We start from the raw sequence: 15,430 nt of genomic DNA on the forward strand, positions 1-15,430 counted from the left end.
CCCCCCTTCGCACCCCCCGCCCGGGGCCGGGCCGGATCCTCCGGCGCTGCCGCCCCTTAATCGACTCCAGCTGCAAAAACATTCCCCGAATTCAGAGGCGACGCCGCCTCCGGAGCCGCCCCCCCCGGCCCGGGCCCGATCCCTCCCCCTGATCCTCCTTGACCCCCCCGGCCGGGCCCGATCCCTCCCCCTGACCCCCACGCCCCCCCCAGCCAGCCCAGCTGCTCCAGAACGGGGCCGTGGGGCAGCCCCAGGGCAGGGCCCCCCGGGGGGGCTGGCGTGGGGAACCGTGTCCACCCAGCCCGTGGTGTCTGCGTGGGAGCTGGGCTGGAGGTGGGGTCCCATGGGATGAACATGGGGTCCCATGAGCTGGAGGTGGGGTCCCATGGGATGAGGTGGGGTCCCATGGGATGAACGTGGGGTCCCATGGGCTGGAGATGGGGTCCCATGGGATGAACATGGGGTCCCATGGGCTGGAGATGGGGTCCCATAGGATGAGGTGGGGTCCCATGGGATGAACGTGGGGTCCCATGGGCTGGAGATGGGGTCCCATGGGATGAGGTGGGGTCCCATGGGATGAACGTGGGGTCCCATGGGCTGGAGATGGGGTCCCATGGGATGAGGTGGGGTCCCATGGGCTGGAGATGGGGTCCCATGGGATGAGGTGGGGTCCCATGGGATGAACGTGGGGTCCCATGGGCTGGAGATGGGGTCCCACGGGATGAGGTGGGGTCCCATGGGATGAACGTGGGGTCCCATGGGCTGGAGATGGGGTCCCATGGGATGAGGTGGGGTCCCATGGGATGAACGTGGGGTCCCATGGGCTGGAGATGGGGTCCCATGGGATGAGGTGGGGTCCCATGGGATGAACGTGGGGTCCAATGGGCTGGAGATGGGGTCCCATAGGATGAGGTGGGGTCCCATGGGATGAACGTGGGGTCCCATGGGATGAGGTGGGGTCCCATGGGATGAACGTGGGGTCCAATGGGCTGGAGATGGGGTCCCACGGGATGAGGTGGGGTCCCATGGGATGAACGTGGAGTCCAATGGGCTGGAGATGGGGTCCCACGGGATGAGGTGGGGTCCCATGGGATGAACGTGGGGTCCAATGGGCTGGAGATGGGGTCCCACGGGATGAGGTGGGGTCCCATGGGATGAACGTGAAGTCCCATGGTCACCTGTGCCATGTTCTCCAGGAGGACACCAGGGTGGGGCCCCATTCCCACCACACTCTCGTCCATCTGCTCTTCTCTAGGAGGGATACTGGGATGAACGTGGGGTCCCAGGCTCATCCATGCCATGTTCTCCATGAGGACACTGGGATGGAGATGGGGTCCCATCCCACCCCACTTCTATCCTTCTCCTGTTCTCCAGGAAGGATGTTGGGATGGAGATGAAGTCCCAGGCTCACCCGTCTGTCCATCCATGCCATGGTCTCTGGATGGGGTGCTGCGATGGACTTGGGGTAGTGTCCATCCATGCCATGTTCTTCAGGAGGACACCAGGATGGAGAGTGGTCCCATTGCCACCCCACTCCATCCTTCCTCAGTTCTCCAGGAGGATGCTGGCATGGAGATGGGGTACCATGCTCACCCATCCATGTCCATCCATGCCATGTTCTCCAGGAGTGATGTTGGGATGGAGTTGGGGTACAGTGTCCATTCATCCCATGTCCTCCAAGAGGTACATGAGGATGGAGAGGAGTCCCATGCTCACCCATCCCACTTCCATCCATCCCATGTTCTCCAGGAGGATGCTGGGATGGAGATGGGGGAGCACACCCACCCATCCTGTGTTCATCCACCCCAGGTTCTCCAGGAGGATGTTGGGATGGAGAGGTGGCCTCACATCCTCCACTCCCGCATCCTTCAGGTGTGACCCCGCAGAGCCGCAGGGTCCCACGTCGCTCGGGCAGGGTGCTGGGATGGGGTCAGGTCCCACATCCACCCGTCCCACATCACCAGGACGAGCTGGTGGGATGGGGTCAGGATCCTCCATCTGCCTCGGGAAACCCAGCCCTGGTTAGGGACATCCCTAATCGCCAGAGGGGCACATCCTGCCTGCTGGCAGCTCCGTCTCCTTTAAGAGTAACACAGCGAGGAGCCCAATTTAGCCGGTGCGGCCGCCTGTCCCTGCTGGCGTCCGGCCAGGGCTTGGTGACATTCTGCTCCAGCGCCCGTGGACGGAGGGGGACAACAGGGCTGGGGGGGCAGGAATGCCCGGTGGGACCCACTCTGCCCAGAGCACCCATGGGTGCTGGTCCCCGTGGCCTTGGGTCCCTGCTGACTTCGTCCTCGTGGAGGTTAAAGCAGCTGCCTGCGAGTTGGGGACAGGCAGCGATGTCCCCACGGAGGCCCTGGGACCTGTCATGCCATTAAGGGCTAATAGAAATGATCGGTGGGGACACTTGACATGTCACCACGAGCTGTCCTTTGTTCCCTCCCTGCTCCCTGTCACGTTCCTCTGCCACCCCGTGTGTCACTGCTGGGGACACGAGACTAGAGGGGACAGTGACGAGGGGAGGACCTCATTGCCCTGAGGGAATTGTCACCCAGGTGGTGCGATGGGTCCCCATGGGGCAAAGCGGGGAGACCCCTGGGGGACAGAGGAGGGGACAGCCCTGGGGACAGGGGAGCTGAGGGCCGTGGGGACAGGACTGCACGTGGGACGGGGTCCCCAGGGAACAGGAGAGCCCGTGGATATGGGGACAGGAGAGCTAGTGGACAGAGAGCCCATAGGGACAAGACAGCCAGGGGACAGGAGTGACCACAGCCTGGGGGACAGCAGAGCTGAGACAGCCAGTGCTGCGGACACCGTGACCCGTCCTTCTCCCACTGAGACCAGCTCCTTCCTCCAGCATCCCCTTCCCTGCACTGGTGTCGCCCCCAGGGCCGACCCAACCATGGTCTCTCCTCCCGGGGACCCCCCTGTCCCTGTCCCCACCGGCACCAGCCCCGTGACCCCCCCCGGACACCGGTGTGATGAGTTGTGGGTGCTCCGGGGCCGGGCAGGGCGGGTGTTTGCCGGGGCGGGGGGCACTTTAATTGACTTCTGCCGCTCTGGGCAGCTGTGAAAACAGAGCGGGGCTCATTAGGGGACATCAAAGGACCCCCAGCACGTCCCCCGCCACGAGCGTTTGCTCCCTCTTCACTTGGCTTAAAAGAGAGGAGGGTGGTGGGAGCCACCAGCTTGGGAGGGTGGGGGCTCAGCCATGTGCGGAGAGGACGTCCCTGTCCCTGTCCCCTGTCCCCGGGGTCAGCTGGACCTGGGGGGACCCATTCTCTGAGTTAGCCAGACCAGGGGTGACCTGTCCCCAGGGTTACTCGGGGTGACCCATCCCTGGGGTCAGTTGCACTTGGGGTGACGCACCCCTGGGGTGACCTGTCCCTGGGGTGACCTGTCCCCAGGGTTAATTGGACCTGGGGTGACCCATATCTAGGCCAACCTGGGGTGGCCTGTCCCTGGGGTGACCTGTCCCCGGGGTTCATTGGACCTGGGGTGACCCATATCTAGGCCAACCTGGGGTGGCCTGTCCCCAGGGTGGCCGTTCCCTGGGGTAACTCACACCCAAGGTGACCTGTCCCCAGGGCTAGCTGGACCCGGGGTGACCGGTCCCCAGGGACATCCATTCTTGGGGTGACCTGTCCCCAGGGTTACCCTGACCTGGGGGGGACAGACCAGGGGACAGAGTGGGGACACATGGACTGTTCCTTGCAAACGCCCTCCAGCTCCTTCCCCGCTCGGGTTGCAAACAACCTCAAGAGCCAAAACCCTCCAAAACCCTCCAAAACTCCTCAAAAAAGGCCTCTGAAAGGCGCTGCCAGGGCAGGATCCGCCCCAACTCTTCCAATTCCAGCTCAGACCCCCCCGGACATCACAGGAGCTGGGGGGGGGACATGGACACAGCCCCCCAGGTGGGTCCCCCAAAGCCCAGCCCCTGTAATCCCAGCTCTGGTTTCCAAAGCCGGGACACCGAAGGCTTTAAAAAAAAAAAAAAAAAATAAAATCATCTCCCAACTCCTGCATTCCTGGGTGGAGAGTTTACATTCCCCCCGTTCCCCGGCCGGCCGCGCTTCGCCTCCGGAAAACAAAGTGGCCTGGGGTGGGATTTGCTTTTTTGGGGAGCAGGACCCCCCCGGCCGGACACCGATGGGGCAGCACCCCCAGAGCAAAGCACCCCCAGGGCTGGATCCGGCCCCCCCTATGGCAAAGGGTGAACCCCCCATGCGACGGCACCTTTGGGTGCTCGGGGATGAGGGGGTGCAAGGGGGGGTCCCCCCATCCCCTCGGCCAAAGCTCGTCCTGCCAATGTCACCACCGGTTTTCCCCCGCGGGGAGGGAGGCAAAGCCATCGCCGCGATAAAATCAACCCCATTTTAATCCCTATTTCAAGAGCCACCAAAAATTTGGGGTGCCGGGGGGGGGGTCCCAGCCAGTCCTTCAAACTGCTTCTCCACGGAGACGTGGGGGGGAAAATAACCCTGGATATGTTCCCCCCGCCCCGTTCTCTCCCCCTTTCCAAGTCATCGCTGGAAAATTAAACCGGATCCAAAGAGTTTTTCCTTTCCAAAATGTGCTGGAGAGGCGCAGCCTTAACCCCTTCGGCGCCCACTCTGCCCTTCACCGGAGAACTGGGATTTTTCGGGGGGTTTTGGGATCGTCCTGGGGCTTTGCCGGGGAAAAAGGAACCGCTCGATTCCCCCCACAAACCCGCTTTGTGCCCAGAGGATCCCCAAATCCCCCAAAACGATGGAGACGAGAAGATTCGCGACTTCCGAGGCCAGTTTGGGGGCGGCCGCGGGGTCCGCCCGGGTCTCCCTCTCCATTTTGGGAGGAGTATTTTGATTTTTTTTTTTTTACATTTCAATTAAATCCAGCTGATTGAATCCATCCTCACCGAGCTCAAACTCCCCGTATCCCATCCCCAGCATCGCCCGGATCCCCAAAATCCAAACCGGAGCCGGGACCCTCTTCTCTCCACAGATTCGAGATCGGGGGCCCACGCGCAGCCAAAAAAACCTAATCCTATAGAAAATGTGAGCTATTTCCTCCGGGGGGGGGGCACAGGAGAGGCCCCTCTTTCACTCCAAACCACAAAAACCTGATTTTTGGGGGGGTTAAATAGATATTTTTCCCCCCGCGAAGCGCTTTGTTCCAGCTGGAGGGAGATTCTGGCTCATCCCCGCGGGGCGATGAAGCGGGGGGGCCCATGGGGAACCCCCACCCATTTAATTCTTCTTTTTTTAAGGGGCTAAAAAAAGCCCTCGGGAATAAATTAGCGTTTTGTTTTACTCGGTCGGAATCGTAACGGACTGTTTAAAAAGTTAATTTGGGAGGAAAAGTCAGCGGCCAAGCGGGAGGGGGGCACAGGCAGAGACCCCCCCGGGGTGGGGACAGCCCTGTCACCGCATCTTTTGGGAGCGAGCAAAGCAGGGGGAGTAAAAAAAAAAAATCAACTTTCTTGGGGAGTTTATAAAAAGAGAGAGAGAAAAATGGGATTTTTAGAGGGGTTTTTTTGCTTTTTCCTCCCTTTTTCCCGGGGGGGCGGCCCAGAGCATGGGGAGGGGGAACCCGAGCGGAGAACCTCACACACTCTCGGCAGCTTTTTATTTTCCTTTTCCCCCCTCTTTTTTCTTTCTCTTTTCTCTTCCCCTCCTCCTTTTTCTCTCCATTTTCTCCCTTTTTTTTCCTCTCCTTTCCCCCCTCCTTTTTCTCCCCTCCTGTTTCTCTCCTCTCCTCTTTTTTCTCTCCTTTTAATCTTTTTTTTTACTCCTGTTTTTCTCACTTTTCTCCTTCCCCCTTCTCCTTTTTTCTCCCCTTCTCCCTTTTTTCCCCCTTTCTCCTTTCTCATTCTCCTTTTTTTCCTCCTTTCTCTTTCCTCCCTTTTCTTCTTTTTTTTCCTCCCCTTTCTCTTTTTTCTCTCCCTTTTCTCTTTTTCCTCCCTTTTCTCTTTTTCCTCCCTTTTCTCTTTTTCCTCCCTTTTCTCCTCTTTCCCCCCCTCCCTTTTCTCATCCCCCCCTCCCTCTTTTTCACCTTTTAAATAGAAACATATCATTAAATTTACAAATGCTATTTACAGGTTTAATTACAAAAAAAAAAAAAAAAAAAAAAAAAAATCAAAGAGAAAAAGAGACACCCCTTAGACGTTAATAAATCTAAAAAATAAAAAATATATAATAAAATTCCCTCCCACGCCCCCCCCCAAAATGCCGAAAGGCGGCGGCGGCCGGGCTCGCGGTGGGGGGGTCACACCGTGGTCTCGCCCTGCTTGCTGTTGGTGAGCCGCGTGTAGAACTTCCTCCAGGAGTGCAGGGTTTTCCCCGACCATATCCAAAAGCCGGAGGTGATGCCCACGATGAGAGTCATGAGATACTTGATCATGTAGACGGTGAAGTCGGGGGTCATGCGGGGGGTGAAGTGGAGCGGGCAGGGGATGGCCAAGCTCTTGCAGTTCTGGCTGATCCAGCTGCGCTCCCAGTGCTCGCGGAACGCCTGCTCGTAGAAATAACAAGCGATGACGATGGTGGCCGGGACGGTGTAGAGGACGCTGAAGACCCCGATACGAACCATCAGCCTCTCCAGCTTCTCCGTTTTGGTCCCGCCGTGTTTCATGATGGTGCGGATGCGGAAGAGGGAGACGAAGCCGGCCAGGAGGAAGGAGGTGCCGATGAAGAGGTAGACGAAGAGCGGGGCCAACACGAAGCCCCGCAGGGGGTCGATGTTGTTGAGGCCCACGAAGCAGACGCCGCTCAGCAGGTCCCCGTCGATCTGCCCCATGGCCAGGATGGTGATGGTCTTGACGGCCGGCACGGCCCAGGCGGCCAAATGGAAATACTGGGAGTTGGCCTCGATGGCCTCGTGGCCCCACTTCATGCCGGCGGCCAAGAACCAGGTGAGGGAGAGGATGACCCACCAGATGGAACTGGCCATGCTGAAGAAGTAGAGCATCATGAAGAGGATGGTGCAACCTTCCTTCTTGGTGCCCTGGACCACCGTGCGGTAGCCGTCCTCCTGGAAGCGCTCGTTGCAGACCACCCTCTCCTCCAGCACGAAGCCGGCGATGTAGGCCACCGACACCATGGTGTAGCACCCCGAGAGGAAGATGATGGGTCGCTCGGGGTAGCGGAACCGCTGCATGTCCACCAGGTAGGTGGTGACGGTGAAGAAGGTGGAGGCGCAGCACAAGACGGACCAGATGAGGATCCAGATGCGGGCAAAACGGATCTCGTCCTCGTTGAAGAACATGTGGCCGTCGGGCCGGGCGGGCTCGCAGGGCGCCGCGCAGTCCTTCTCGCCCAAGAACTTGTAGTTGAGGTAGCTGGGCACCTTCAGCGCCCGCGGGCAGTGGAAGGGGTGGTCGAGGGTGGCGTACCGAGGGGCTCCCGGGGTGCCCTGGCCGGCCAGCGGCGTGGCACTGGTGAGCAACGCCGGCGAGCCGCCGTCCTCCGAATGGTTCTGCCCCACGCAGATCTGCTCGGCGCCGTGCCGGGGGAAATTCTCGCAGCGTAATCGCTCGGGCCATTGGAAACCGAATTTATTCATGAGGGCTTCGCAGCCCTGGCGCGCCCGCTCGCAGATGGAGCGGCAGGGCGGGATGGCCTGCTCCAGCACCGTGCACACCGGCGCGTACATGGAGCACAGGAAGAACTTGAGCTCCAGCGAGCACTGGACCTTCACCAAGGGGTAGAACTGGTGGACCTCCAGCCCCGCGTCCTCCTGGTTGGTGTGGCCCAGCAGGTTGGGCATGATGGTCTGGTTGTAGGCGATGTCGGTGCAGAGCGGGATGGAGATGGGCTGGCAGAAGCCGTGGTCGGGGATGGAGATGCCCTTCTCGCCGTGCAGCTGGCTCCGGCACGGCGCCACGCTCAGCCCCACCAGCAGCCAGGCCAGGGCGGGCAGCACGCCCGGGGGGGCCATGGCGCCCCGATCTACCGTGCCCGGTGCCCGGCCAGCCGGCCGGTGCTCCTGTCCAGATCTGCCGTGCCCGGTGCTGGCTCCCAGTGTCCGATCTGCTGTCCCGATGGCTCCCGGTGCCCGAACAAGACTCAGGTCCCGCCGGGACGGCTCCCGGTGCCTGGAGTTTGTGTGGCCGGTGCCTGGCTCGACGGCTCCCGGTGTCCCCGTGTACCGCGCACGGCGGGACGGCTCCCGGTCCCCGGTCGCGGTGCTCGGCCCCGGCGCTGCTCCCGCCGCCCGGACTTGGCGGTCCCGCTGCTCCCGCTGCCCCGACCCGGCGCTCCGCGGTGCAGCTCCCGGAGCCCCGGGCGGGCGGTGGCGCTAGCGGGGTGCCGGGGCGGGGGGGGGGAGAAACCGGGGGGGGGTACCGGGGGGAGGGGGTACCTGGGGGTGCCGGGGAGCGCAGCGGCCGCACCGGACGCTCCCGCCGCCTTTGTGCGGGGCAGCGCCGCGTCCCCGCCGGGCGGAGCGGCCCCCCCGAGCCCCGCCCCCGCCGGGCCCCGCCCTCCCCGCCCCGCCAATCACATTCAAACGGCGAGGTGGCCACGCCCCCTCCGCGCCCCCCCCCCCGCCCCCGTTCCCCGCGGCTCCCGGGGGTCACCGCGCCCCCCCCCCGCGCCCCGCCGCAAACTTTTTGTGCGCTGTGAAAACTCCCCCCGCGGCGTGGGGTCGGGACGGGGCCACGGGGAAAAGTCCCCCCGCCGTGTCCCCTGGCCCCCAGTGTCCTTTGTTGCCCCCCCGTGTGTCCCCCCCACCTCCCCCAGCCTGGGACACTCCCCCCCCCCGCCGACACGCTGCAGCGGGTCCCTGCTGTCCCCAGGCCTCCTTTAGGGTGCAGGGGGGTGGGTGAGCCCCCCGGTGCCCCCTGGCACCCACGTGTGTCCTGGCCGCCCCCCCTGGGGACAGGGCAGCCTTGGCCTCGGCACCCCTCGGTCCCCGGGTGTCACCCAGCTGGTGCCACTGCCCCGTGGGGTGCCCATGGCCACCCTGGGGTGCTGCTGGAGCCAGCGCCCTGCGGTCCCGCAAGGCCACTGCACAGTCGGGGGTGTCCCCAATGTCCCCACATCAGCCGGGGTGGCAGGGGACACCCCGCATCCTGTCCCCGCTGTGGCCCCACACCTCCGTCCCCAAAACTGGGGCAGCGGGAGGGAGCTGGGGGGCTGGGACGCGCTGGGGGGAATTGGGGCACACCGGTGGGGGAACTGGGAAACACGGGGAGATCCAGGAGCTGCTGGGGGGATCTGGGGCACACTGGGAGGGACTGGGACACACTGGGGGGGACTGGGGCACACTGCGGGGGACTGGGACATGCTGAGGGGGGAGCAGAATGCACCAGGGACAGCTGGGACATGCTGGGAAGAGATCAGAACAAACTGGGGGATCCAGGACATGCTGGGGAGGACCAGGACACGCTGGGGGGGATCAGAACAAACTGGGGGATCCAGGACATGCCAGGGAGGACTGGACATGCTGGGGGGATCCAGGACATACAGGGGGGGATCAGGACACACTGGGGGGATCCAGGACATGCCAGGGGAGACTGGGACACACTGGAGACCCTTTTCAGGGAAAGAAACCACGGGCAGTCACCCCAAATGTTGGCAGTGGGGTGGGGGGGCTGCCCTTCTCAAAGCAGCACCCCAAGGGGCAGCCGGGGGGGACTCGGCGGGCAGTCCCACTCCTTTCTGGGGGGGCGAGGGGCTCTGTGCCGGCTGCCCCCTTCCCCTCCGCCGTCCTCCCTCCCTTTCTCTCCCTTTCCTGTAACTTAAGCTTTTGTTGTGAGCAGGAGAAACCCGGGCTGCCGTGAAAAGAGGGCCCCACCGCCTTTCAGAGCGTAATTGAAACCATTGCGCGGCTCCTGGCCGAGGGGGAAGGGAAGGGCAGGGGGGGCTCCAGAAATCAAAGGCCGGGGTGGGGGGGGAGTTATGGGACACACGATGCGCACCCGCTCCCGGCCCCCCCGGCGGCTTTCCCGGACGTGCCGGTTGTCACCGCGGCGCTTGGCGGGATGCTGGGGGCTCCCCGCTCGTGCGAAAGCGTCCGGGATGGAAAACGGGGGTCCCTGTGATCCCAGACAAGGCTGCAATGCTTGTCCCGGGGGGTGAACGGGGGGTGGGATGGGTGCCAGCGGCCGGGTGCCCACCCAGGGGTGCTGCGTTTGGGGCCGGCGCTGAGCCCACGCCGCCATGCGCCGGGGAGGGCGGCTCGGCATGGCCGGCGCTTGGCGGGCGCCCAGCGGGTCCCCGGCCGGGAGGCGGCTGGCGAGGGGCCCGGCGGGGCCAAGGAGGCCGAGCCGAGGATGGATTCTGGTCAGCGGCTGCGGCCCGGCCCGGTCCCGGCTCCTCCATCGCAGGTGTGACGTGGGGTGGCCCCTCCAGCCGTGGCTCCTCTCAGCTTTGTGGGTGCAGGATCTGGCCCGTGTGACCCCATCATGTCCCCCAGGGCGGTGGGGGGACAGAGTCCAGCCCCACCAGCTGAGGATGGGGACAGAGGGGGTGCGGGGGTGTCTCCACAGCCACGTGGACCTTGGCTTCCTAAAAGCTTTGGATTTTGGCCTCTTTCCAGTATGTGACTTGCAGAGGGGGTGGCAGGGGCTGTCCCCGTGCTCCCTGTCCCCAGGGTGCTGTGGGGTGCTGGTGGGTCAGGACAGGGGCTCCCAGGGACCTCTGGGCACTGGGGACACACGGGGACGTGGTCCCACCCGGAGTGGGTGCTGAGCCCTCCTGGGGATGAAGAAACTGGAGCAGAACAACCAGCCAGTCCCAGGAGGGACCCGCGGGTGTCAGGGACACCCCAGAGAGGCAGCCGGTGGGGTCTGGCCGGCTCAGGGGTGTCCCCTCGCAGGGACATGCAGGGTGGCCAGGGAACCCCTTTGTCCCCGTCACCAGGCTCCCATCCCAGCCCCCAGGCGCTGCCAGGAACGTGCTGGGTGGGAGAAGATCCTGCCCCCTCCCCAAAACTTCCATCCAGGGGTCTGAGTTTGGCGTTCTGGGCAGAGGGGACCCTGTGAGGACAGGGACCCAACCTGGCACCCAGCGGGAGAAGTTGGGTGCTGCCAGCAGACCAGGCTGGGCGGCACTGGGAATATGGGACCAAGCCCAGCTCCCCCCAGGGCTCCCCTTCGCAGCCCCCCAGGTGTCCCAGTGCTCCTCTCTCACTTCATCCCAGTACGGCACTGGGGGATGCTGGTGGGCACCTGGTGCTGCCAGTGCCCTGCCCTGGCACCCTGGGGTCCCCAGGCTGCTGCCTGCCAAGGTTGGCCTATGGGTGCCACCACCCCTGGAGGTGTCCCTGCTGGAACAGGGTCCCCATGAAGCCCCTCTCCCCGGGACTCCTCCAGTGCCACGGGGTGCCAGGGTGCTTGTGGGGTCCTCCCTGCACCCTAGAAGGCCAGGGATGGAGGACACAAGCAGAAAGGCCCCAAGTCCTGGCCTTGGACCCCACAGTACCCCAAGCCCAGTCATAGGCAGCTCCGGCCCCTATCTGAGCCCCAGTGCCCACCTGTGGGTGCCCACCCATGGGTGCCACCGGGGCTGGCACGGCTGCTCGCACCAGTTGCCGCTCTTGAGCTGGCAGCCAGGGCATTAAGAGGGAAATATTTTTTTGGGGGGGGCTCTGGTAGCACCAGCTCCCACCACTCCCATCTCCTGGGGATTGGCACGGAGAAGGGTGAAGCAGAAATCATGGGATGGAGCGGCTGCACCAGGCGATGCCAGGCAGGACGGGGACCCCCGGGGGTCCCCCCGGAGCTCAGAGGTAGGCCCCCCCCGGCCCCTGCCCTCGGCTTTGTTTCACACTTAAGAGCCTCTAATTAAAACCAGTCACAAAAGCCCTGGCTGGCGGCAAGCTCAGGGTGCCAGCAGAGGACTGGGGTCCGTCACCAAGGGAACAGAGAGAGATGCAGGGCCCCCGGCACGGGCACCGCAGGGCCCCCCCGCACCCCTGTGTGTGAGCGGGCACACGTGTGCACACACGCATATATGTTCACACACACACGTGTGCACAAACACAGCACCCACAGGAGGCGCGAGCGTGGGGACGTGGGACTTTGGGGTCGGGGTGGCAGTGTTGGGGGATGCTCGTGTGACAGGTCTGCTGGCACGAGCGTGTGTGCATTTGTGTTTGCACGCCTGTGCCCAGCTTTGTTGCACGCACGCTATCCCGTGGGTTGGGGCAGGCAGGAACCAGGTCCTGCCGTTCGCAGGCCTCTGGTTTGTACTGGTCTAAACTGGTCTAATGGCCTGCGATGGCTCCATGGAGCAGGAGGGGCCTGTGAGCAGCACTGGCCAGGTGGGCTGGGGGGTGAGCTGAGCCTTGGGGTACCTGTGGGGTGATCTGTGGGGTGAGCCAAGCCCCGGGGCACCCATGGGGTGACATGGGGTGAGCTGAGCCTTGGGGTACCCGTGTGGTGATCCGAGCCGTGGGGTACCCGTGGGGTGATCCGAGCCCTGGGGTACCCGTGGGGTACCCGTGGGGTGATCCATAGTGTGATCCGAGCCCTGGGGTACCTGTGGGGTGATCCATGGGGTGATCCGTAGTGTGATCTGAGCCCTGGGGTACCCGTGGGGTGAGTTGCGGGTGCCCCAGCCCCAGGGGCGGCCCTCGGTGCCGGCCTGGCAGCAGCGGGTGCCCAGGAGGTGCCGGTAGGCACCGGGCACGGCGCTTTAGCCAAAGCCTGGCACCTGGAGGGTCCCCAGGACAGGACCAGAGGGCTGCTGGGTGACCCCAAGAGCGGCTGTGAGGAACCGGGGGACACAAATCCCCACCCAGATGAGGGCCTGACTGCCCAGACATCCCCCAGGGGGGTGAAACCCCAATGTGCTGGTGTCTCCCAAACCTCCACCCGGTGCTGGTGGGGGACAAAACCCACACCGAGGGGGCTGGCAGGACGCCGGCCCATGGGGGACGCTGGCTTAAGCACACCTTGACCTTGCTGGCAGGGGAGGGATCCCGCCAGCTTGTCCGACACATCTCCCGCCAGCGCCCGGTATTGAGAGCGCGGCGAGCTCGCGCGCGGAGGAGCCGGCATGAAAAGGCAGCTTAGGCATCTCCTGCTGCGAGAGATGGATTAGGGGCTTCGGGGAGGGCCGGGGGGGACAGCCAGAGCCCGGCCGCCGCAGCATGCCGGGCCAGGCGCTGTGCCGGCGGCTGCTGGGCCACAGCGGGTACGGCTGGGCATGGTGCCGCAACCACGAGGTCGCTGTGTCCCCGCGGGAGAACGGGGCAGCGGCCAGGCCGGGCGGGGTGCTGGGGGCTCCCCAAAATGCAGCATGGGGAGGGAGAGGGACTGTCCCAGCTGGGAGGAGATGCAGGGGACAGGGGGCTGTGGTGGCCAGGGCTGGCAGCCCCACGCCGCCACACAGCCCCGGCCCCCCCGGTGGGTCCCCAAGGCATCCACCGCCCAGTCCCTCAGCTGTCGCTGTCAGGAGGATGCGGTATTTTTAGAGCCGCCCGGGGACCGGCAGGTCGAGCGGTGACAATTTTTGCCCGTGGCAGCAGGCAGTGCGGGGGTGGCGGGAGGATTTGTGACCCCACCAGCCCCCCGGGAGTTTCCCTTTTTTGTTCTGATTTGGGGTGGGAAATGTCCCACTTATCCCCAGGGAGGGAAGCCCCGGCACATGCAGCGGGTCCCCATGGGGTAGGGGGGACAGGCCATCTCAGCTCGGTCTCCATGCTGGGTCAGGGTCTGTGTTCCTAAGATGGTGACAGTGATAACCCATGCGGGTGGCCCAGACCCCTGGGTCCCCCCCCAGGACTGTCCCTTGTGTATGGGGTGGGAGTTGGTGGCCATGTGGTGGAGGGATGGGGTGCCCCCGTGGCTGTTCCTCCCCATCCCAGGAACAGCTGTGCCCCTTGCAGATGGCGAGGGGACCCTGCCAGCCCCAGGCATGTGACAGGAGGTGACTGAGCTGCCTGTTATTTATAGCCCTTGTCAGCGCTGGTGTGGGGACACAGGCAAGCCCATGCCATGGGCACAGGGTGGCCCTCAGGGTCCCCTCAGGGTCCCCTGGGTGCCTGCCTGTCCCCCCAGCACCACCTAATTGCCCCCCGTAGGGTGGGGGGGGGTGCAGCAGGGACGTGAGGCCCCTTTGTGCCTCCCATGGCTTCTCCAGCTGTCCCCAGCACACCGGGGACACTGAGCCATCCCTGTGGGACGCTGAGCCACCCCTGTGCCCAAAGGGACACAGAGCTGACGGTGGCAGGGAGTTGTGCCCAACAAGGCCACTGGGCTGTTCCCATGCCCCATGGGGACACTGAGCTTTGCCCAATGGGGCACAGAGCCGTCCCCATGCCCGATGGGGACACTAAGCTACCCCTGTACCCAAAGGGGGCACAGAGCTGTGCCCAACGAGGACACTGAGCTGCCCCTATGACCAGTGGGGACACTGAGCTGTCCCTGTACTCAGTGGGGATACAGAGCTGTGCCTGATGGGGACATTGAACTGTCCCCATGCCCAATGGGGACACTGAGCTGTGCTTGTGCCCAAGGGTGGCATTGAACCATCCCCGTGCCTCACGGTCGCAGGAAGTTGTGCCCAAGCTGTCCCTGTGCCCCACGGGGACTCTGAGATGTCCCTGTACCCGACGGGGACACAGAGCTGTCCCCATGCCCAATGGGGACACTAAGCCACTCCTGTGCCCAAAGTGGGCACAGAGCTGTGCCCGACGAGGACACTGAGCTGTCTCTGTGACCAGTGGGGACATTGAGCTGTCCCTGTACTCAGTGGGGACACAGAACTGTGCCTGTGCCCAAAGGTGGCACCGAACCATCCCCGTGCCTGACGGCAGGAAGTTGTGCCCAACAAGACCACCGAGCTGTCCCTGTGCCCCATGGGGACACTGAGCTGTCCCCATGCCCAGCCTCTCCAGGCTGGGGGGTAGCGGGGGCACAACGTGAGGCAGGTTTGTCCCCCAGCAGACAAAGGTCCTCATTGGCCACATGTCCCCTTGCTATGGAGAGAAGCCAAGGGGGGGCCGTTCCTTCTGGGCCCCCACCAGCTCCCTCCTCCGCAGCAAGCAGGGGGAGCTGGGGGCCACAGCCCCCGCACAAAGCTGTTTTGCATGAGAAGAGGGGCCCTCGTGGCAGAGACGGCCTCCGCCTCCCGGCCCCTGGCCCGCAGAAAGGGGCCTCCTTCCCTCGGCCTGCCCCGCTCGCACCCGCGCTCATGCTCACAGCCCTGGGTCTGCATCACACACCTGGGGACAAGCGTCTCCCAGCCTGGGGACACCGCTCTCCTCAAATACCTTGGGCTGAGAAGCATGAGCGCTGCCCCCCTAAAGCAGACTCAGTGCCTGGCCCAGCTCCCCGCTGCCACGGCCGGGCTCCTGCAGCACTGAGGGAAACTGAGGCAGGGGGTGAGGGGCCTTGGGCAGCACCAAGGAGGGCACCCAGCCCTGGGGGGGCACCCCTCCTCTCCACCTCAGCACTCCTGGGGTGCCATATCCCCCTCACCCCAAAGCCCAAGCAGAGCTG

The 15,430-nt window shown here is 64.1% G+C and overlaps 1 protein-coding gene across 1 annotated transcript; it reads right to left on the reverse strand.

Moving 5' to 3' along the window:
- Nucleotides 1-6,087: 6,087 nt before the first annotated feature.
- Nucleotides 6,088-8,355, reverse strand: FZD2 (frizzled class receptor 2). Its single transcript, XM_065651220.1, has one exon. The coding sequence runs from the start codon at nt 7,915-7,917 to the stop codon at nt 6,247-6,249; it is 1,671 nt and encodes a 556-aa protein (XP_065507292.1). The 5' UTR covers nt 7,918-8,355; the 3' UTR covers nt 6,088-6,246.
- Nucleotides 8,356-15,430: the final 7,075 nt, after the last annotated feature.

This window comes from Caloenas nicobarica, chromosome 24, assembly GCF_036013445.1.
Source record: "Caloenas nicobarica isolate bCalNic1 chromosome 24, bCalNic1.hap1, whole genome shotgun sequence".
NCBI lineage: Eukaryota > Metazoa > Chordata > Aves > Columbiformes > Columbidae > Caloenas > Caloenas nicobarica.